General features: G+C 35.9%; 1 protein-coding gene across 1 annotated transcript; it reads left to right on the top strand.

Moving 5' to 3' along the window:
* The first annotated feature begins 4,883 nt into the window (after positions 1-4,883).
* On the top strand, positions 4,884-21,305 carry LOC129232989 (bis(5'-nucleosyl)-tetraphosphatase PrpE [asymmetrical]-like). Its single transcript, XM_054867070.1, has 3 exons — positions 4,884-4,967; positions 7,899-8,080; positions 19,924-21,305. The coding sequence occupies exon 3, from the start codon at positions 20,010-20,012 to the stop codon at positions 20,868-20,870; it is 861 nt and encodes a 286-aa protein (XP_054723045.1). The 5' UTR covers positions 4,884-4,967; positions 7,899-8,080; positions 19,924-20,009; the 3' UTR covers positions 20,871-21,305.
* Positions 21,306-23,194: the final 1,889 nt, after the last annotated feature.

The raw sequence follows: 23,194 nt of genomic DNA, 5'->3' as shown, positions 1-23,194 counted from the left end.
AGCACTCTGTAGACTGGCTGGTTCGTCATCTTTAGAGGAGAGGGTGGAGAACATGTTTTTAGTAGGGATAGCCGTCACTTTTTCCTTGGGAGGGCTCCGACAGGTTCTTTTAGCCTTTACGAAATCGTTCTGTGTAGGCAACTCCTCGTCGCTTTCGCTGTCGAGGGGGATGTCTGGGGGGGAAGAGTCCGTCTAGCTTCTGTTGGTTTTCCTTGGAGAGAAGATCAGCATCGTCGTAGATTTTTTGTTCCTCCATAGTCCAGGTTCTTGGGTTGGTCAGATTGAAGAGGGCGTCGAGAAATTGGTTCAGGTAGTCCGCAATGCCGTTTAGAGTGGGCTGGTCGAAAGCTTCAACGTATTTTTCCTTGGTTGCCAGGAGATTAAACTTGTAGCGATCAAGAAGTTGTTGGAAGCGAGTGGATATTCCCTTTTTAATGGTGCATGGGTATTTCTTCCTAATGGTAGCCAAAGACATGAGAGAGTCGGGAGAAGGCCAGGCGTTGAGCTGGGGGACGGTTTCGCTGACGGGAGTTACCCCGCCGGCCCTGACAAGGGCCTCTACGCCGTTATCCCGAGCTGCGCACTGTTTCTTCCGCGTCGAGGGCATAGGCTTCGGAGAACGAGAGAGGAGAAAAAACACGTCCGACAAGGTCGGGCGCTCGGCGTGGAAATGCTAGTCCGCTCTTCTTGTATTACGCATTATAAATTCAAAAGCGCCACCTGTTGGCAATTTTTGTAACTAAACTTTTTTATTGCCCTATCCTTCTCCCCCCTTCAATATTAGTAAGTATTCCAAATTTGGTTGCAATCGGATGATTCCTTCAAGCTAGAGACTGCTCAAAATACAGATACTTATTTTATAACCACCCGGTAATTGAACATAAACTACTAGAATTCTTTCATTTTCCATAGCGGCATCCTTTTTCTCTCAATGTTTACTTTCGGACATCTTATGAGAATGAATTATTTTTCAAGGATGGTAGTAGATGTGTGTAAAACAGTAGAACGAAGACGTAAAGTGGTGTCGAGTGAAGAAAAGCAATTGTCATCGCGTTTGACCAGAAACTCAAACAAGATTGTAGTTAGACTAAGATTTTTAGTGCCATACTGAATTTAAGTCAGTTGTGGTTTCTTCAATGATTAGAGTATTTTTTCTTCTACATTATTAATAGCATGTAAAAACTTTTCTGTTAATATTAAGTTTCGGCGGTAAATAAAACTGAGTGGCAAGCGAAAAATGCTGAATAGTTTTAAGTGAAGGAAACATGTTGAATTAAAAACCGAAGAGCAAAAAAAGTCTTCAGAAAGTTTTTAAAATGTGATATATATTTTTTAAATGGGCAATTTTTCAAAGCAGAATCTTTGGACTTTTTGGAATGTAATCCAGTAACAATTTACCAATGAAATACATTGAACAAGGAGGAGTGGTAAGAACATAAGAAAGTGAACGTAATAACTGAGGAAATTATTCAAATCGTTGCTTCATAGATGAAAACAATTTTCAATTTGACGAATGATAAAATACGAGCATACACGAATGTCATACATTCATAACCTAATCGAAAGGAACGTAAGGCATCATTAAAAAAACAATTATAAAAATTTTTTAAAAGAAAAAAAATCTCGATGTCGCAATATTGTCTCCAAATAAGGAATTTTTTGAGAGGTCTTGAATGTAAAACACCATCATTTCTTCATGAGCTTGACAGTTTAAATTTCGGGAAATCTATTGTTTGCGCTTTTTTTTAATCACGGAAATTTTGCTTCTTTTTTTTGAGGGGGGGGAGGCAAATTTTCAATCTGCCTAGGGGCGGCGTTGAGCTAAATTCGGCTCTGGGCGTTGATTTAATTGAACAGTTATAAAAGTATAAATTGTTACAAGTTTAGGAATTTGCTATTTTTTTTAAGTGCTTAATTTGTTTTAAACTTACTAAATTTAGCGTTTTTTCTTCCATTGAGCATTTAACCTACAGGCTTGGGGAGAAAGTGAAGAATATATATATATATATATATATATATATACAATAAACTCCAGATTGTCCGTGGAACAGGCAAGGACTGTGACCAAGGATAAGCGGATATTTGTTTGATGTTGCACAATAAGTTTAAAAAAAAAAAAAATCTAGTACAAACATACAAAAGCAAAAAAAAATAAAACCTAATTTGAATTCTGAAATTTTGAATTCAAATTATGTTTTTCGAAATCACGAGTTTAGGCAGGACCCTACTCATTGGAGTTATTGCTTCTTAAAACGTCCCCTGTCTCCTCAAGCCTGCTCCTCCTCCTGGGTGGTTACGTGTGTATAGTTGTGTATGTAGGCTTCTGTGTGTGCTTAGACCTGTGTGAATGCACGTTGGCGTGCATGTGTGTAAAGGCGCGCGTGTGTATGTGACTGTGTATGTGTATGAGCGTGCATGTGTGTAGGCCATGGATGCCACCGACCAGGAGAAGGGGGACATTGCTCAGGACCAGAGGAGACACGCCTGCAGAGGACGGTGGGGTTGAAAAAGGAACCGGACGCCAAGGACGGTCAAGTGAAAAAAATTAGCAATCGTGATTGCTCAGAAACAGGAACACTGACGTACATTGAAACTCTCGAATAACAATACTGGAAACGAACGTTCAAACTCGTGCACGAAAAATGATAACTGTACTTTGTAGAAAATGTATGTGAATGCATAAAACGTCACTTTTATGGCAAACGGATGCAGCAAATCATGCAAACAGATCAGCTAGATCAAATGAAGTTAGGTTACCTCCCAAAACGTGTAAAGCAGGGTATTTTTTGGAGCAAAACTGGTCCGGCCACTCATTTACAGGCGTAAGGAGTGTGATGTGTGAAATTCGTGTTGCACAGGGAGTTTTTGAAAATTTTTTTTTTTTATTGTAATACTAGTTGCATTGCCTGGCATTCCGTGGTTTGCCTCGAATATAAAAGTAACTAATGATCAACAATCAGATTAAAATTTAAAAAAAAAGTTTAATTAATCTGAATTCCGAAATTTGGAATTTAAATTGTATTTTTCGCAATCACGAGTTGAGACAGGACCCTACTCATTGGAGTTATTGTTTCTCGAAACCGGCTCCTGTCCCCCCCCCCAAAGCCTGCCCCTCCTCCTGGGCGGTTACGTGTGTACAGTTGGGCGTGTGTGTGTAGGCGCGCGTGCGTGTTGTGTAGGCGCGCGTGCGTGTTGTATAGGCTCGTATGTGTGCGTAGACCTGTGTGTGTGCACGCAGGCGTGTGAGTATGTGTATAAAGGCGTGCTTGTGTGAGTGTGTAAGTGTGTAAAGGCGTGCTTATGTGAGGGTGTATATGTGTAAAGGCGTGTTTGTGTGAGTGGGTATGTGTGTAAGCGTGCGTGTGTGTAGGACATGGACGTCACCGCTCAGAAGAAGCAGATTCCGGGGGACAGTGCACTGGCAGAGGCCGGTGAGCGGTGGTGCCGTTGCAGAGGCCCTTGTCCATATTGAAAGCGGAACCAAACATCAAAGATGGTCAAGTAAGAACAATAAGCAATCGTGATTGCTCAAAAACAGAAAAACAGTGTCGAATTTCCTCTTTAACGTGTAGAAATGAGCAATTTCATGACTCAAATCACAAAATTCACTCGGCATTCAGTCAGTTTATAGGTGTAAACATTCCGTTACCAGGATTTTCTGGTGAAAACCCGCTGCCCCCACCCCTCCATTGAGGCGAAAACTTTCTATGGGAATTCCTGAGCATCAAAAGGACCTTTGATAAATTTGTCAAAAACTGAGAAATGAACTGGATTTGAATAAGGATAAACACGAATCCCCCCCCCAAAAAAGGTAGGTGAAACCCCCCCCCCCCTATGACCATTCTTGAGCATCAAAGTACCTTTGTGACAAATTTTGCAAAGATCGAACAAAACATGTGGATTTGCATAACGCAAAAACCCCTTTATGTTTTTTTTCTCTATCCATACCTATACGAAAACTACAAATGAATTCCTGAGCATCAAAGGACCTTTGTGCCAAATTTACCCACAATCTGACGTAAATTGTGGATTTGTATAAGGGGAACAGTCCCACACACCTAAACTTCTATTTTTATACAAAGGATGATCCAAAAGTCAGCACCAACTTTAAAAACGAATAATTCGAAAACAAATAGATGCGGTTTGCACTGATCGAATCAAAAAGATGCCGGGTTTTGGGCAGCAATGAAACAAATTTAGTTCTGTTTTCGAATAACAGATAGCGCTATAGCTTTTTATTTCTCTATAATTCTTATAATACAGTTTAACTAAACAGGCTTTCTCAACTATGGACAGCATTTCGATGCATAGAAGCTTCGACTACCATTACCTGCTGCCGCTGCTCCTTTTTACATCGTCTGTTGATTTGCGTGATCCTACATCAGAAACCCAACTGCGTCATCTATCGGTTGCCAACCGAACTATTTTTGATTCATTGCCAGACAAAACCTGGCTTCTTTTCCCTCCGTTTAGTGCAAACCGCATCTTTTTATCTTTATTCGCTTTCGAATTATTTATTTTTAAAGTTGGTCCTGACTTTTAACCAAATTGTCTTTGGTCCCAGTTAGTCCGGATAAACGAGGATGTACTGCTGTCATGATTTCGCCTACATTTTACCGAGTACAGATAATATTTGCGTTGAATATCAACATTTTAAAGTGTGTTATGACAAATTGTCTATTTATATAAGCTGCGAAATCCTACTGAGATATCATTTTGAGATAAAAACTACACATTGTTATGATCGCAGTAATCACGTGACGTGAGCCAATCTCGGGAGGTAACTTTCAACTGGGAGCTTCTCAAATTCTGAATCTTATCTCCGAACGCTATCGACAACCGAGATTACTTGATTTTTGTGTGCTACTTGAATTCATTCTATTGTTTCGATTAACATGCATTATTTTTTCTTTTTCAAATTCGAGCCAAGAGGTTTTCTTAGCTCCTTGATTAAGTTGCTTTCTTAGGTAATGTATTTATTTGATGTATTTTTTAAAAGAATATTTTTATGTTACACAGCGGGATTTTTATATTTCGAATTTGAGCAAAATATTGGGTAATCAATATGGATGGACATTCTGTTAAATATTTACGATAAACGCAGCTTTTGTTCTATATTTGAATGTGCTCTTCTTTTATGGATAGATTAATGTCTATCCATAAAAGAAGAGAATATCAAACATATAAAATTTGGGAATGGTGAGAATTTCCCAAATTTTAAGTCTGATTTTTTTTGCACCTAAGATTAGTCGTGAGCTCTTTGTGTGCTCCAATGCTTAGGAGAGAAACAGACTGACACACACGCACACACACATACACTTCGATTCCCTCCCCCCCTTTTTTTGCTAATGTTACTTACCAAAATAAAATTTCGCAAAATACCATTACTATTTTCCAATCAAATATTGATTTCAACATCTTTATTGACATAATTTTTTTCCTGTGAAAAAAATATTTTTTAAAAATTTTGAAATGCACTAATTAAGCCTAGTGTGGGTCAAGTTGAAGTTCTGAAATGTTGTTTTAAATCAAGGCTTTCATAAAATATTTGAAGTTTTAATCTGAGTTATAGATGATAAAGGTTAACCTGATTTTCTAATAATAAAGCTGAAAGTCTGGATGTCTAGATGTTTGTTACGTATAGCACCTAGACCGTTCCACCGAATTTCATGAAATTTGGCACAAAATTAGTTCTTAGCATAGGGGTGAGCACCTCGAAACGATTTTTCGAAAATTCGATTTTGTTCTTTTTCTATTCCAATTTTAAGAACAGTTTACCGAGCAAATTATCACGACGTGGACGAATAAATTACCGAATTATCATAAAGTGGAACCGTAACATGGGCGAGCAAATGAACATGGCAAATTGGCGAGAAATTCATCATCCATTATTTGTAAATATGCAGGCGAATCAAATGAACTTTTAATTTTCTACTACGGGCAAAGCCGTGCGGGTACCGCTAGTAGTTAATACAAACAAAAGCATGGCTATCTTTTTTGAAATACCCTCTTTGAAACACTTCAAGATTAATTTCCTTCCTTCGAATACCTTTGCCATTTTAAAGCATAGGAGAAGGGAAACTTAAAAACTTGTAAGTTAAATTTTTACACGGTATCAACATGAATGAAGCGCGATACAATAGGCGCTGCTTAATGTGATCACGGTTAATAGAATCATTCGCTTAATGTTATCAGAATCATGAAGTCCCGGAACTCTTGTATGTTAACACACGTTAAAAAAATCGGACATTGTAATCAGCGTCTTCTTTTATTGTTATCACTTTTTCAAAAACTTTCAATTTTTTCCCCGTTTTTGTTCCTCAATTAACAGAAGTAGCATAGGCAAAACCTGACGAGACTAACTTTCTGTGTAGTATTTTGTGGTTTTCAATAGCAGTTCAAAATTTTTCTAGGAATGAAGCTACAGAAAGTTCGTCCCCAGTGACCACAGACTCCTCCTAAGAAAACTTTCTTTTGCACCTAAAAAAATTCAGTCACTGGACATGGCATTGATGTAGGACCTCCATTGTTGCCATTACTTTGTAAACTATTAAAGAATTGTGTCGAGATTGAAAACAAAGCGATGTTAAATTAAAATTTAAACAACAAGCAAAACCACGCTGGAAAAGATAGAAAAGCTGAATGTGCTTTGAAACCAGTTTACGAATATCACGGAAAACGGTCATATTTTACTTCACCTATTACTATGTGATTAAAAATTGCATAATTCAGCTTTAAGTTTTTATAATTCAGATATTTCCATTCTGTTAATTTAATAATTTATAATTTGAAAGTTCGTTCAGTTGAGACACTGTGATTTTAATTTGAGGTTGCCACAATAAATGCACCTTAATTGGAAAAAAAAAATCATTATTTTGTGTCTCCTGGATTCTTTTCGGTTATTTTTACCTGTCGGTTATTGTTATCAAACTTATTTGTCCCAAAGTGATCACATTAAAAGCGTCGCCTACTATATTCACTTGACCCAAGCAACACCATTACGTCAACTCAAAAACGAAGAACTCATAAAAGGGCTGTTCACAAATGAGGCTGTGAGAAGCAAAAGGATGCAAGTTTCAAAATTAAAAATTTGGAGATAACCAGTACAAATGGTAGGTGAACCTCTCCTTTGTCTTGGGGCAAGAGATAGTACTAGTAGCCCTGGTAGGTGCTGTTATACAGCCTGATTTAGAAAAACTTTTCAATGAAAGTCTACCTAGGAGCTATCTTTAAACTCAAAACTTCAAAATGTCCACTTACATCCCTTTGCTTCTCACTGCCTCAAATGATATCAAGATTTGAAGGGGAGGGGAGGTTCGTGAAATTGCGAATTTGGGACAAGGGGGAAGGAGGGGGGTTAAAAAAATGTGTGACATCACGCAATTTTTTCATAAAAATATGGTTAAGAATAATATCGTGATGAAGGGGGAGGAGGATCAGAAATATTGAGAAAAAAAAAGTGTGTCATTTTTTATATAGGCAGCTCCTAAGCGTAAGTGTGTAAGTATATATTCTTATTCGTACATACTGAGCATCGTATACAGTAAACCCTCATTAAACTGGATGCTAATAAACCGGCTTACCTTGAATCCGCACAGCCTTATGTACGTACTGTATGAATAAAAGGCGAGTTAGCCGAATAGTGTATTTTTGTAGTTTGTATTTTTGTAGCGTAATATTTTTGTAACTTTCTCTTATGCAGTTTAAAATTTCCTTCTCTTGAATTCAAAATACAATTTTTACTGTGTGCAGCAGTTTGTTTATGTACCTTGGCTCAATTTACAGGTTATTTCGTTTAATCCGTTATCTCATTAATTCAGACTACCTGGATCCCCAATTAGTCTGGATTAATGAGTTTCTGCTGTAGTTAAATAATTGTTATTGTTTACCTTTAACAGAACACTTCTTCAGATTGATCAGACTCCACCTAAATTAGAAAATACAACAACTCAAAATGAAAGCTGTAATTCTTTTGCTGGTTCCAAGATTCACGATCTCTCCTCCTTCTGAACAAATAAAACCTTCTAATAGTTGACACAACAGAATGGAAGCAAACTATTTGCTCTGAAGTTGAATGTTGGTAAGTAATTCCTTATTTTGTGTCTTGTTTTTTTTTTCCTTTTTGTGGTCATTCTTTAAAACAGGGTTGGTTGGGATAAGAGGAACCCCCTTTTGGGAACAGTTCGTTTTTGCAACTTTATACAAAAGTTTTGAAACAAAAAAATTTAAACTTATTGTATTATTTTTATCTTGGACATTATTAATAAACAAAAGTTCATCATCAGTTTCTAAAATAATGCTTTAAATACTCTTAACGATTATATTAAAAAAAAAAAAACGGATGGGTGTCTATTTACCCCATAATAAGGGGTAAGTTGGCAACCTCCCTTTAATTTAAATTTTAATCAAACAAATCTAAAAAAGGGTTGAAGAGATTTTTACTTGATAAAGTGTATAAATTTTTAGTATGAATTATTTCTTGGTAAATGCACCCATTAAATGAGAAATTTACTGTCTTTTGAATCTGTATGACGGAAAATTTTAAAAGAATAAACAAAACAATAACATCGGTGGGATTTTTTAAAAGCCTATTGGTGCATATTTTACTTTTACACATAAAGGTGTGTTGAATAAACGTAATATAGTTGATAAAGGTCAATTTTGGTAACTTAGGCAAAACTACAAGTTGAAAATAAAATTGGAAACATTAAATGGCTGCGTCTACTTAAATTTGGCAAAGGAAGAACTATAATTTAAGCGGAAAAAACTAATGTTTCAGTGGTTATTGAATACGGAGCAACCATCTAGCGTTATCAGAGTGAATTTTATGAGCCAATTGGTGGCAACAAGGCAGTGGTTCTAGTTTATAAACAACCAGCACGAGGTCAGCTGATGTTTCATACACATTTGAATTTAATAAGGCTTTAGTTCTAAAAATATAGAACTTTTGCGCGTTTTGAAGGGAATTTTGTCCATTACTTATCCTTTCCTCATCCTATATGTTACTGAGTATCATTAGATTTTTCGGTGTCTGTTACTGGGGGGGTCGGACCTTTTATCGAAATTATGCAAATAAAAATAGAATTAACTCGTTCAGAGAATCCAGAAGCAGCCAAACGTTAGATGCGATGTTGTTGCATGAGAGAAAAATAGTTTAAAAACTCTAAAAACATTTAAAGGCTCAGAAAATTGAGTTAACCTGAGAGCGATGCCTTAAACATGTCTGTTACTGGTTGCCGTTACCCTATGTGGTAAAGAGTGTTCGACACCATTAACAGTGTGTTTGGTGCCAGGGTTATTGCTTACCAACACCCGAACAACCATCCTGGGGCATTGCATTGGCCACTGTATTCACCGGATATGAATCCGTGCGACTTCTATCTTTGGGGTCACATGAAAGACTTAAATTAAGGGAAATTCCGAAGCAACTATAAATCCTGGTGAATTCGCTACAAACAAACTTTGTTAGAAAAAGCTCTTGATGAAGAACCATGTATAGAAAATATCTTTTTGATTTGAACAATTTTCGTTCAATTTTGAGCAGTTCAAATCTCTTAACATTTGCGCCTACGGGACGGGGAAACTAAAAGTGAATAGTATGATTTGCTCCAAACAAATTTTGTTGGAAATCGCTCTTGATGACCGACTCCTGACTCCAATTCCCAGAATTTTAGTGCCGCCGACTCCGACTCTTATCCCCGAAAATTAGTTGGACTCCGACTCTTTTATCCAAAAATGACTCCGACTTCACAAACATTGGTAGAGTTGCGGACTTTGAGAGAATGTGACCGATTCTGACTCCAAGTCCTTGAATTTTAAATCCTTCGACTCTCGATTCTGACTCTTTAACCCCAAAATGAGATTGACTCCACTTCGACTCCGCACGCTATGGTCTCTACTGTGAATTAATTATTGTTTTTACGATTTGCTTTTATTTTCGTTCTAATGTTTAAATTTAAGAAATTCGAAGTCCTTCATGTTTTAATATATACAAGGTCCGGCTATTAATTTCCACGACTGACGTAACTGTAGGAGAACAAAAAGCCGGAAGATGGCGCTAATGACTGCATATTGAAGAGCATTTTCTTGCGCATGTGCAGTGCAATCGGGGTCATTCTAAAGTAAGTGGTTCTCGTGGAAAAAGTTCATTAAAACGTAGCTCTCGAATTCCTGTGGTCTAAGTTAAAATGGAGCAAAGAATTAACATTAAATTTTGCTTCAAATGGGGCAAGACAGCTGCAGGAACATACGAAGTGTTAAAACAAGTTCAATTGAACTTTTGAATGGTTTAAACCAGGGTTGGCTTTCTGCCGGCAGAAACTAGTTTTTGTCGTGCCAGTGGCAGAAACTGGTTATAACCGGTAAAAACTGGCAAAAACTTAAAAGCATCTTTAATTACTTAAGTGATTGCTAAATGATATTCGTTTAAGTAAACTAATTATAAGGCATTTCTGATTTTAATTTGCTCACTTATATGCTTCATCTAAATTGTTTGTGATCGAAATTATCACGTGCTTCACGAAGAAAGTGCCAGAATTTTATTTGCCAATATTGACATAGATTTTGTACCTAACGTCACAGCTTTGCAAAACAAATTGGCCCTATTTCTCGAAACTTATTTTTCCAGTTGAATTTCTCCCACTACCCCAGTTACAACATGGTGGACCAGTTAAAAAAAAAAAAAAAACAATAGATGAAAGATTCATGAAGATTGCTTGTTCCTTCATGCATTGCCTGCTAGCTCTTCTGTTGCAGGAATATTCTAAAGTTTCTCATTTGTACATATTAGATTGAGAAACTGTTTAGATTTTAGAAACCACCTTTTTTAAGAAGCAACTGCAGGGTCCAAACAATGTAACGTTTGATTTTAAGTTGTGGTAATATCGTAATTAAATTGTGCTTTGGTTAATAATTATTTTTTCTATGCATTTCCTATTGCATGTCAATAATTTAAATTTTTTTTTTTTTAATTTTGTGAGTTTTTGCCACAAATGCGGCAGGAAGTGGTTTTTGCCATGCCGGTTTTAACCGGTTTCTACCAGTGGTTTTAACCGCCTCGGCAGAAACTTGCCAGCCCTGGTTTAAACACCTTCGGGAAGGGCGCAAAAGCGTCGATGATGATCCACACACAGGTCGGCCGCAGTCCGTACACACGCTGGAAGCAATTGAAAAAGTTTGCATTATGGTGACAACAGGAATTGAAGAGCTACGTTTTAATGCGCCTTTGGACGAGAACCACTTATGGCGTCTATTGCACTGCGCATGCGCAAGAAAACGCTCTTCAATATGCAATCATTACCGCCATCTTCCAGCTTTTCTTTCTGTTACAGTTACGTGAATCCTGGAAATTAATAGCCGTACCTTGTAGAGAAACAAACGACTTTTTTTTTTTTTGATACATTGTATTTATTTTAATGAGCTTATTATTCTTTTTAATTTTGAAAACGGTAAAAAAAATGTTTAATGGGAAATAATACATTAGCTGGTTTGTTTAAAAGTCGCTACTACTTTATTTGTTTGTTTAGTTATTTTTTATGCATCTATTTCTTTAGATGAGCGAGGCACATTTAATTTCTAGAAATTAGCTTAAAATGATAATAAGTTATTTTTGAAATAATTTGCAGCTTTGGCTAATTTTGAGAAATTGATCAGATATTCGAAAGTCGATACTGAAATGAGGGAAAATAGGCTCGTTTAGTTCTGATCGGAACTTCTTGTTGATGTTCATTTCAATAAAAAATATTTTGCAGTGCTGTCTGCAACAAATCTTATGTTATTTCATTTTAAAGTTGTTGATTAATTGAAAGACAGTCTGTATAAGAGAAAAAGTTAAGACTAGATGTTTATGTTCAAATACAGTTTTTTAATAATGAAACGATAGACTTAACGATACTGATAGCTCTTTGCAAATGGACTTTACCTAATTTTTAATGTGTGCCGAAACGTGTTTTGTACCATTCTTTAGATAACATTCAAAGATAATCGTGATTTTGCTATCGTATTTGATGCTTGACAGCATATCATTTTTTCTCCAAGATTGTTAAATAACTTGATGAAGATAAGGAATTTTGAGAAACTTATTGGGATGTCAGCGAAATCAAAGCAATAAAATATCTGAACGATTGTTTCGGTTTATACTTATCAGTGCACCCATTGACACTGAGATACTGTAAAACCGAATGTTAGAAGAGTTGACGGTTCAAAGGTCGCTCGATAGAAAAGAAAAGAAAAAAAAAATTAAAAAATGGACTTGTATTTATATATTTTTTTAGTTGAAGAATGATGGGATAAAGCTGCTTCATTATAAACATTTTACTTCATAGTAATTAAGGCAACAATATTTTCAATTATATCGAAGCTATATCGACTAAGCTATAATTTTTTTCAATAATAGAAAAAAAGGGGGGAGAAAATTAGCATTAGTCGTCCTCAAATTTTAGACGGGGACGCTGGGATCGAAAAGGTCGAGAACCACTCTGATACTATTTTAAACTTAGTTACTCGGCTCATATTTTGAATGATCTATTCTATTTGCAGGAAGGATAACACTTTTAACCTGGATTCACTAGCTACAAAGGTTTTTTCTTCCTACAATATAAAAAAAAAGTAAATTATAAAAGTAATTGGTAGTTAAAACAAATGATGTAGGGCAGCGTTTCTGAACCATTATTGACTCGCTGACTGACAATGACTTTTTAAAAAAATTCGTGGTCTGGTCAGTGCTAATTCTATGTTAGCTACCAGTTTGTTTGGCACTCTTGGCTTCCTTAAGAGGTTTTCCGCCTCCAGCAGGGTTAGTCCTATGCCGGGCTGATGAGTACTAATAAGTACGAAAATGGAATCCTCGGCTGGAATTGACTGAGCTGGCGGTGTACTTCATGCAGTGATATTTTGTTTTCAACATCTATTTCATCCTTGATCATTTTTTTTAGAAAAACGTACCCTCGCATTTGTAGACCGTTTAAAACATGGGAATTTTGTATAAGAATCGGTGAGGTTTTTTTCTTCCTTTCGACTGAGGGACCGCAAAATACTCGTGAAAACCATTTGACTGAGTTTTTTTTCACCTTTTTTACAAAAATCCTCAACGCTCCTGACGTCATCAACAATAAATCTCGCGGCATTGCATGATATATTGATAACGTTTTTCGGTAATGTTTGACATGCAGGGAAAGGCTTTATTTTGACAAAGCTGAACTCGATCCGATTACAAACTGTTTTACTGGTTTGACTCATTTTAGGAAAATGAAGAAACGAGAAATAACAGACTTAAAAAAAAAAAAAAAAATACTAAGCACTTTTCATAATGCACTCAGAAGGACAAAATAACTTTTCTGGGTCAGAAAGGGCAATTTAAGAATTCCTGTAGTTTTCGAAAATTACAAAAAAAAAAAAAAAAAAATGACACTACAAACGAAGAAAAGTGCGGCTCGGCTGGAGAAAACCATTGAGAAAGAATGGAATTAGTATTCCTTCTCAATGACAAAAACGTAGCTCCACTTATTCCGATGACATCAGAAGGCAACGTTGCTGTGACGTCAGTGGTCGACCGTTGCAGATTTATCCGAACATTTATTTTATATCCACCCTGTTCTTTACTACTCGGCTTATGGTTCAAATGATCTAATTATCTACTGTGGTCTCCCTTGCCATACGTAAGAGAGACTTGCAGGAGGGGAAAAAATCTATGTATTTATGTCTAACAGTTCAACTTTTTTTTTTTTACAATATAAAAGAGAAAGATAAAAATAACTGGTAGTTAGAAAATTATGTACAGTGGGACCCCGATATAATAAATTTACCGGGACTGAAACTTTTATACGTTAAATCGCGGTTATTCGTAATATCGAGGTGGGGAAAAAATTAAGAAATACACTTAATTTACATAAAACCCCTCTAATAAGCAACTGCGCAAAAGTATCCATAATAAGAAAGTATACACTTTTCATTCAGCATTCCACAACTTATTACATGCTGGTTAAATGAAATTCTAAACTACTGAGTAATAGAGGTTTGACAATTTCCTTGATACTTGACTCGAAATAGTTCTCTTTCGATTTATCGAAGAGAAGAAAATACTGTGTCCTTTTTGCAGCCTGCTGCATGAGATATGTTTTTAGCTTCCAGGCCATGTAAAGCATTCGAAAAAGTAAGTTTTAATGGGAGTTTCACTATCGCTTTCTGCATCAGAATCACTATTCGTTGATTGTCCTCCCGCCCTCGCTCGTCAAAAAATGGCTGATTCCAAGAAAACTCTTTTTTCTACTTAGGACAATATGGATATAACATTTCGAAACAGTACAATATTTGCTAACTCAAATTAACAAAAAAAAAAAAAAAAAAGAAAAATTCTTTCGGCTGTTAAATTAATGCGTTATTTCTGTTGGGAATTCCAAATAATATTATCAATAATTCACGTTTATTTTGATATATTTGGCATTAATTAAATCCCCATTTTCTTTTATCTTGCAAAGTCACAAATGCTAGTTTCAATGTATATAACGTATTTCCCGATCTTAGACACGTGCGTTCCTTACGTCATGAAATGACGAAATTCCTTATCCATTTGATTGGCCGCCGTTCTAACATCGGGAAATGCGCATTTCACATGCAAATCACTCTGGCTGACTATATATGTTGCTTCTGTAGCTCAGTTGCTTTTTCTTATTTTTAAGGCGCCGTATTTTTCTTTTATTTAGTCAGCCAAGTCGGCTACTTGCCGTCATGCTGTCGAATAGGCATTTTATAACAGTAAACTTTATCTGCAAACCTTAAGTTTAAATAACTAAAACTACGATTGCATAAATGATTCTTCATTTGTCATAATGCAAATTTACAAATAATGGTTTTGCTTGTTTTACTAAACTATCTATGCTTCTAGAGAACTTATTTTGCAATATCATTTTTCATATGTAAATAGCTCGCCAAGGATACCACTGTATGGAGTATGGTACTGTCACCAAGGAGGAAATAAAGTCATAATTTAAAATACAGGTATTATTTTCTGAAAAGGACTCCAGTTACACTCTGCAACTAAAAATGGACTAATTAAATTAGTCATCGGTGCGATAAGTTCATTGATAAAACCTCATCGCACAATAATTTCGGGGTTTATTCTTCGGTAAATAGGGGTTTTTTACCTTCATTTTAGACGTAGAAAAAGAAAAAATCGCTAAATCACGAAATTCGTTGAATAGAGGTTCGTTAAATCAGGGTCCGACTGTATATGTGTAGTGACGGTCCGTAAGTTTTTTTCTTTCTTGTTTGTAGGCATTTTTTTGTCCAGCTGATCGAAATGCTATCACATTCGGTACTTCGGCTGCTTTTTGCCTCAAAACTTCTTTATTCAAAAAAAAAGGGTGCTTCCAACCACAATGGGGTCGTTTCCAAAATTTTAAAGAACTTTTTCTGAAAGAGCATGTTTAAAAACATAGGATCTGACCATTTTTTAAATAATTTGTTTAAGCTTAATATTTTTAAAAAAAATACCTAAATCGGTGCGCTTTTATTGTTTACGCTTCTGCACCTGACATCACAAATGATGAAAGGCCATTCAGTGTTGCATTCACAGAGCAATATAATTAAATAGCATCTTTACTCACGTGTATTGGCAACGATATGGTTGATAGTATGTGTAGAGAGCAATTTTAATTCGCTTTTTGATTATCATAACGTGGAAACGCGGTACAAAGATGCGCCAAAAAGCACCATTTGTGAGAAATCAGGACCACGCCATGTTTGAAAAATCGGACATTTAAAAAAATTAATTAAAAAATAACTGTTGGGAAAATGAAAGTATTTTCTGGGTCCATGTTCTTTTTTTTTCTGCTCTTTCTATGAATTCTAATGACTAAAAGTACTACTTTTGACTGAAGGAAACAACCACAATTCAATTTTAGTACTCATTTTTAGTTTTACACTGTTCTTTATCGAAATTTCATCTTAACAGTTTCAAAAAAGACTTGAATTACACCACGCAAATACAATATCGACTGACATCTTTCTTTCTTTGCAGTACAGTGAACTCCTGAGTGGCTACGATTTTTCACACTTTTAACAAGAACAATTTTTTTTTTTGGCGATTACACTGTAAAAAAGTTCCGAAACGTTTTTACTGCCTATTTCCGTGGAACGTTTCGGGATTTTACAGGTTTTCATCTATACTTCCCCGTAAAATCAAGTATCTTTGCAAAAGTTTCCTGAATCCCTACTAGAATGCAGATTTTTCACTGTTTAGAATAATATTTTTAGCCACCAGATTAATCGAGGCAGTGAGAAGCAAAGGAATGCAAGTGGACTATTTTAAGTTTCGAGTAAAACGCGTTTAAAAATCAGATCCTAGGCAGGCTTTCATTGAAATTTTTTTTTTTCTAAATCATGCTGTATAGCAGCACTTACCAGGGTTTACTAGTACAATCTCTTGCCCCAAGACAGAGGAGAGGTTCACACACCATTTGTACCGGTTATCTCCAAAAGATTGACTGAGCGTACTGTATCGACTCCAATATGGATACTGACCGTCGAGACTGACTAAAGCTATTATAAAAGCGAATGATAAAGTCAGTGGATAACTGTTACAGTGAAACCTGTGTAAGTTGACCACTTGCGGTGCAGTACTTTGGTGGTCAACTTAGACAGGTGGTCAACTTATAAAGGGTGGTAATGTTTTTTTTTTTTTTGTCATTTTCTTGCACCATGGACCATGTATTCATTTCTGGAATCATTGCCACTTACTCTTTCTGTTTAAGTCACTTTTATTGTTTAACATTACTTTGAAACAATAATTAAAAAAGTTATTCAAATATTTTTGCTTTTTTTCCTCGTTTTTTACTAAATTAGACATTGTAGTTTTAGAAATTCCGTATGTGTCAGCTAATTTTCACCAACTTTCTTCCTTTTCATATAATTTTAATATTTCATACTTTTTATCAATCTCAAGTTCAACTAACTTTCTTTTTGAAACCATTTTATGTAAAACTTTTACACAACGAGCAACAAGCTGGACTCTCCTAGTTCATAAAGGCAGTTGAAAATGAAAATATCCTATCTCTTAATCCCTTGCACCAGAAATAAGTAACTTTTCTCTTCAGCACAATTCCAGTGTTGCCTCAAAATATTGCTACTGGAAGAAAATACTTTGTACTTTTTCTACTGACACCAGTTTTTTATTTTCATTGAACAGAGAGTACAAAAAGCAATCTCATATAGAACAACAAAAGAAAAACAAGTTCGGAGAATTAGGAGCAGCATAAGTTTTATGCTGTTGTTTTATTTAGTTGGTAAAATGCTGGTCTAAAGCATCAAAATTATTCTTGGAAAGTTATAAAAAATAATAATAATAAAAGAAAATAATTTGCTTGATTAAGTTAAAAAAAAACCCTAGTGGTCAACTTACAAAGGGTTTTTTACATTACTCCGAACCAAATTTGGTGTACATTAGTGGTCAAGATAGACAGGTGGTCAAGATAGAGAGGTGGTCAAGTTACAGAGGTTTTCCTTCATTATATAAGATAGGTCCAATTCCGTTCCCGACAAAAGCGGTCAACACAGACAGGTGGTCAACTTACAAAGGTAGTCAACTTTACAGGTTTTACTGTACTTTGCGAGAGAGTTGTTTGGTTCTTACTTGCAATTCTCGCATAGCCTTGGTTATAATGCTTCCGGGGCTCTCTTGGTAAATCAGGAAAGTTCTTATCAATTAGGGGCCATTCATTAATTCTTACGTAATATTTTTCAAGTTGAAATCGCGTGGTCTTTGTTTTACAAAGAATGAGTAGTGTAAAATACAGGGTGTCCTGAAAAAGACTGATTGTTTTCAAAAATTTGTAACAGGAGAACTGTTAATGATAAAAAACAAATTCTTGTAGAAAATTCATGTAGTGGGTGCTAAATTTTTCCCCTCAAAGTTCCATTTTTTAGTTCAAAATGTTTCAATAGGTGGCGCAGCACATAGTAGGCTAGTAAGTCAAAAGAGAATAATTGTATTTCACCGATTTTTCCTCCGATTGCTACAGCCTACGATTGTTTGAAAACATTGTTCTTTTGCTCATTATTTTCGAAAATTATGATGCAATTTTCGATCTTTTTTTTTTCATTTACGGACTTGTTATCTGCAGCGCCATCTATTACAAAAATTTTCAACTAAAATTCGGATCTCAGGGGGGACGGGATTTACGCGGCCCGCAACATAAATTTTCTGCAAGAATTTAATTTTTATCATGTACCGTTTTCCTGTTATAAATTTTTAAAAACAGTCAGTCTTTTTCAGAACACCCTGTATGGTAAAAGAAACGCATTATGTATGGCATGTTTTATTTTTAATTAGTATCGCATCATGTACAAAAATATGCCGAAAAAACATTCAGCCTAGATTCTAACTTATTTCATGATAAATCTATTTCTTTACATAAAATGGTTGAATTTAATTATAGTGAATTTAATTTTGATTCCAGTGATGTAAGATTCGTTATTTTATTATTTTGAAGAACGAAATGGAACCGTAAGTAAGAATAGGGGGGAGGGGTTTGAAAAATCTTACGTACCCTTACATGGGGGGAGGGGGGTCAAATATTGCTAAAATCATCCTTACGTAATTAATGAATGGCACCTAACTCAATTTTTCTAGAAGATTTCCGAGACATGACTGGCTTACGGGAGATTTCCCAATTCTTCAGAAAGTTTCAAAGATAATTTCTGAAAGGTTATGACTTTTAGTGGAAACGTTCCTTGTTTTTGCAAGGTATGTTATTGGCAAAAAATGTTGGGTATGTCTGTTGCCTATTATTTTCCAGGAACGTTTCTGAATAATTGTTTTTACTGTTTTTACACTGTATTGACTGAATCTGTATATAAGGACCCATTTCAACACAGCAAGTGCAAAATCTATTTTAGACATTCATATATTTCTGTCTCCCCCCTCCCCTTCCTCATAACATCAAAACATTCAAGATCACTGACTCCTGGCTAGTGCAAACCGTGCAGTGTAGAGTTTTAGATCTGCACAACGTATTGAATTTTAGATTGCACTACTTGCACGAGTAAACGAGTGATTAGACCAGTTTTTTTTCGATAAATTCCCCTATTGTCCCCTAGAAGTTTTTGGCATAACCTAACATCTTCCTTTGCTGTTAATATTTTCGCATGATTTACTCGCGTGTGTCCGTTTGCAATAATGAGTGATTCTGTTTTAGGTTTTACATACAATGTTTTCATTGTTTAAAAGAATGCGAGCGTTATTTCCAAGCTACATTAGAATTGTTTTTCCCCATTTTGCGAATTATCGGCGCAATTCGCTTATCCGCTGTTACCATGCGACCGTACTTATAATAGCCGATCAATTAAAGGTGATCTGATTTTGTTCTTCACGACAGTACATGACATATGTGTGTATTGTCCATTTTTCACGAGAAGGCACTTCGCCACGCCCCCCTCGAACGCAGAGTTCCATTTTACGCGGGGGTGATCGGTAAGCAATCCCCGCGCTTGTAAAGGAGATAACCAGACATCCTCAATTTGGGCGAGCACTTTAATGTGCAAAACACTCTTAGTGGCCTTTACCTTTACATCACTTGTCTGTTGTCATTTTAGTTATTCTTACATTTTAAAAACTGCTGCTTTTACAACAAAATGCTATGATCCGAATACACCTTCTGCCAAAAACAGTGAAATAGAATCATCGGATACCACGTGACGAGGGAAGAGTCAAGTGCCTTCTCATGGAAAACGGACAATATAAGTACGTACATTATCAAAGGTGATGTTATAGTTATCTACGGTGATGCTTCAGTTATCCACTATAGCTTTAAAAGTCAACTGCTGTATATTATTTTGATGATTTGTTGTACTTTACTATGTTGTGTATCCATAGCACAAATAATTTTCAACCATTCTTCATATATTTAATAACGGTTTTGATTTTTTCAGGCACACAAAATTAAACGTTGATAAGCAGCAAGACGGATCAAAAACGTATTTTTAAAATCCTAACACCAAGTTTTAAAGCTGTTACAATGATAGGCCCGTTTGATTTGACGTACATCTCTTGTGTCCTTCTCACGTGGTACACACCACAGAATACCCCTTCTCCAGAATCTGCAGAGGGAGTTCTGTACCCTCTACCAGAAAATTTACACGTCACACTTGACGCCAAGTACGTGGAATCCTTCGACGAAATCTTCATCATTGGAGATGTGCACGGCTGCTACGACGAGCTCTTGATGCTGATCCAAAAAGTTGACGTACCCGGAAGGAACATTCTGAAGATTCTAGCAGGCGATCTTGTCGTGAAAGGACCGAAGAACATCGAACTCCTGGACCTGGTCAAAGATTCAAATTCCATCATAGCTGTCAGAGGAAACAACGAGGAGAAAGTTCTGAAAGAATATTTTCGAATGCAAAATGGCGACTACGAATTGAAGAAGAGCGACGAGTGGATCAGGGATCTAACCCCAGACCACATACGGTACCTAACAGAGTTGCCTTACACAATCTCCTTACCTTCAGTGAATGCTGTTGTAGTTCATGCTGGTCTTCTCCCCGGAGTTCAAGTGGAAGCCAACGATATCCATGCCATGGTCAATATGAGGAACATCAAGATCAACTTCCAGGAGGGAAGCTTCAAAGCACTGGATAATGTATGCGAAGGTGAAGCATGGGCGTCTTTGTGGTGTGGTCCTCAACATGTTTTCTTCGGGCACGATTCCAGGCGCATGCTTCAAATTGAGAGGGCAGCTACTGGTCTTGACACCGGTTGCGTGTATGGGAAGAATTTGACGGGTATTTTCGTCAGTGGGCCTCGTAAAAGTCAATTCAGACAAGTAGCAGCTTTAAAAGAATACCGCGTTCAGAAGCCTAAATTTTGTAAAAAATAGTTTTCTTTGACTTAATAGGAAGACAAAAGTAGCTGTAAAGAAAAACCATAGCGGTTTCTGATTTAAAGTCTCGAAATCAGTACCGTAAACCAGGACAACTTTGCTAAGTGGGACCAGCTTAGAAAATGACAAAGATGTCCCTTTCGCAAAAGTGTCCTGGTTGACGGTGATAAAAAAACGCAAGTATGATTAAAAGAATCCACTGTTGCTCTTAATTATAGTTTCCATTAACACCTTTATTGAACAACAGTTTAAAATATACTTCGATTTTCTTCTTCTTTATTGTACTGTAAAAAGTTGAATGAATAGATAAAATTCTGGTCACATATATACCGATTGTTACAATATTTGATTGAAAAGGGCAACTTTTAATTATAATGTTACCATAATTTGTACGATTTTGAAACTCAATTTGTAATGCATGAATCAACACTTCAGCTGTTTTGTTTTGTTTTTTTTTTTTTTTTTGTATTTCAAATTGTGAATTAAAAAATATTTTTTTTTCCCACTAAGTGAACTGTTTTAAACTTACACATCTAGAAACAGTATTTAATTTATTTAAAAACAATAGTGGGGGAGGGCTTAAATAAAGTTGTCTGAGGGTGAAAAATGGTGGGGGAAGGTTGTCATAATTTTTCCCTTTGTATCGCGATTTCTTTAATATTAAGGGGCATCCCAAAACTAAAATGGAAAACGGATTGCGATCGAAATGTATCGTTTCTAGCCTTACGAGTTCGGAAACCAGGTCATCTTTATGTCCAAATTTAAATAATTAGTTACTATTTCTGACAACAGGTGAAGTTTGAAAGAAGTTAGTTGAATCTGTAGGTCATTTATACTTCAAATGATAGATACTTGTGAAATTATTCATATTTTGAACGAAGTAAGTTGGAAAACGATTGCATAAAATATTTTGTTCTCCATCTCGCTCAATATCACTTGGGAACCCGCGGGATTCGGGATTGAAAATCCTTGTTTGAAAGTGCTTATGATATTATGATTATAAAGTTTGCGAACAGCATTAATTTTTTGCAAGATTCCTTGCAACGTTTTGATATTGCTTTTCATTTCGCCAGCTATGCAGCACCACCTCGCGTAGAAAGTGGTAACTAAATATGCAAAATAAATGGGATAATATTTTCTTATTTATAAAGCGACAGAGTGCAAAAGATACATTTCGATCACTTCCTGTTTACTTATTTTTAAGATCTAGCAGTCATTTTTGCGAATTCCGGTATCTATAACCTCTACTAAATCAGAAGTTTTCCTTGCTGGTAACGGATCCGTACACTCTAAGCCAAGTACGTAAACAAAACCTGTATCTTTGGAAGATAAAAAAAGTTTAGAGCTAGCACTAAATATATCCTTAAACTCAAAAACCAAGATACATAAGTTCCAAAGAATTACAGGTTATGAATCCACCAGCTACTAACACACGAACCTACTTGTAAGGAGATGAGAATTCATTACCTCCGCAGGACGAAAAAATATTGTTTTCAAAAGCAATTATTTTTCAATAAAATTTTAAAAGAAAATACCGGGTGATCCAAAAGTCAAAATCAATTTTAAAAATGAATAAACTTATAAGGATAAGAGGATGCGGTTTGCACTCAACAGATGGAAAAGAAGCCGGGTTTTGTACTGGCAAGGAACCAAAATTAATTCTGTTCGTGACCAACAGACGGCGCTGTCGGATTTCTGATCTACGATCATGCGAAGCCATAAACGATATAAAAAGGAGCAACGGCAGCAGGTAATAGTAGTCAAAGCTAATACGCATGGAAACTCCGTCTTTATTTGAGAAAGCTCGTTTAGTTAAAGTGTATCATAATTACGGAGAAATAAAAAGCTATAGCGCCATCTGTTGAACGAAAACAGAACTATTTTAGGTTGTTGCCACACAAAACTGATTCTTTTTGATTCGTTCAATGCAAATCGCATCTTTTTATCTTCTTTCGTTTTCGAATGATTCATTTTTAATGTTGGTCCTGACTTTTGGATAACCTTGTATATAATTCAAATTATAGTATAGTACTAAACTAAAATACTTGTAGAATCAATACCTAATGTAGGTTATAAAATCTTTTCTGTATCATCATTGTAGAAAAGGTGCTTCTAGGAATGGAAAAGAAAAAAATATATGCTACAGACAAGATTCGTATATTGTAGTAAGTTACCGCCCTAAAGCCAGGGCTAAGGTAGAAATACTTAAAATACACCGCCAGCTCAGTTATTCCATCCGAGGACTGCAGTTTCGTGCTTTGAGTGCTAAAAAGCACGAAAGTGCAGTCCTAGGATGGAATAACTGAGCTGGCGGTGTATTT

This window comes from Uloborus diversus, unplaced genomic scaffold (genome assembly GCF_026930045.1).
Source record: "Uloborus diversus isolate 005 unplaced genomic scaffold, Udiv.v.3.1 scaffold_146, whole genome shotgun sequence".
Lineage (NCBI taxonomy): Eukaryota > Metazoa > Arthropoda > Arachnida > Araneae > Uloboridae > Uloborus > Uloborus diversus.
Note: the sequence above shows the minus strand (reverse complement) of the source record. Positions and strands in the feature narration are given on the sequence as shown.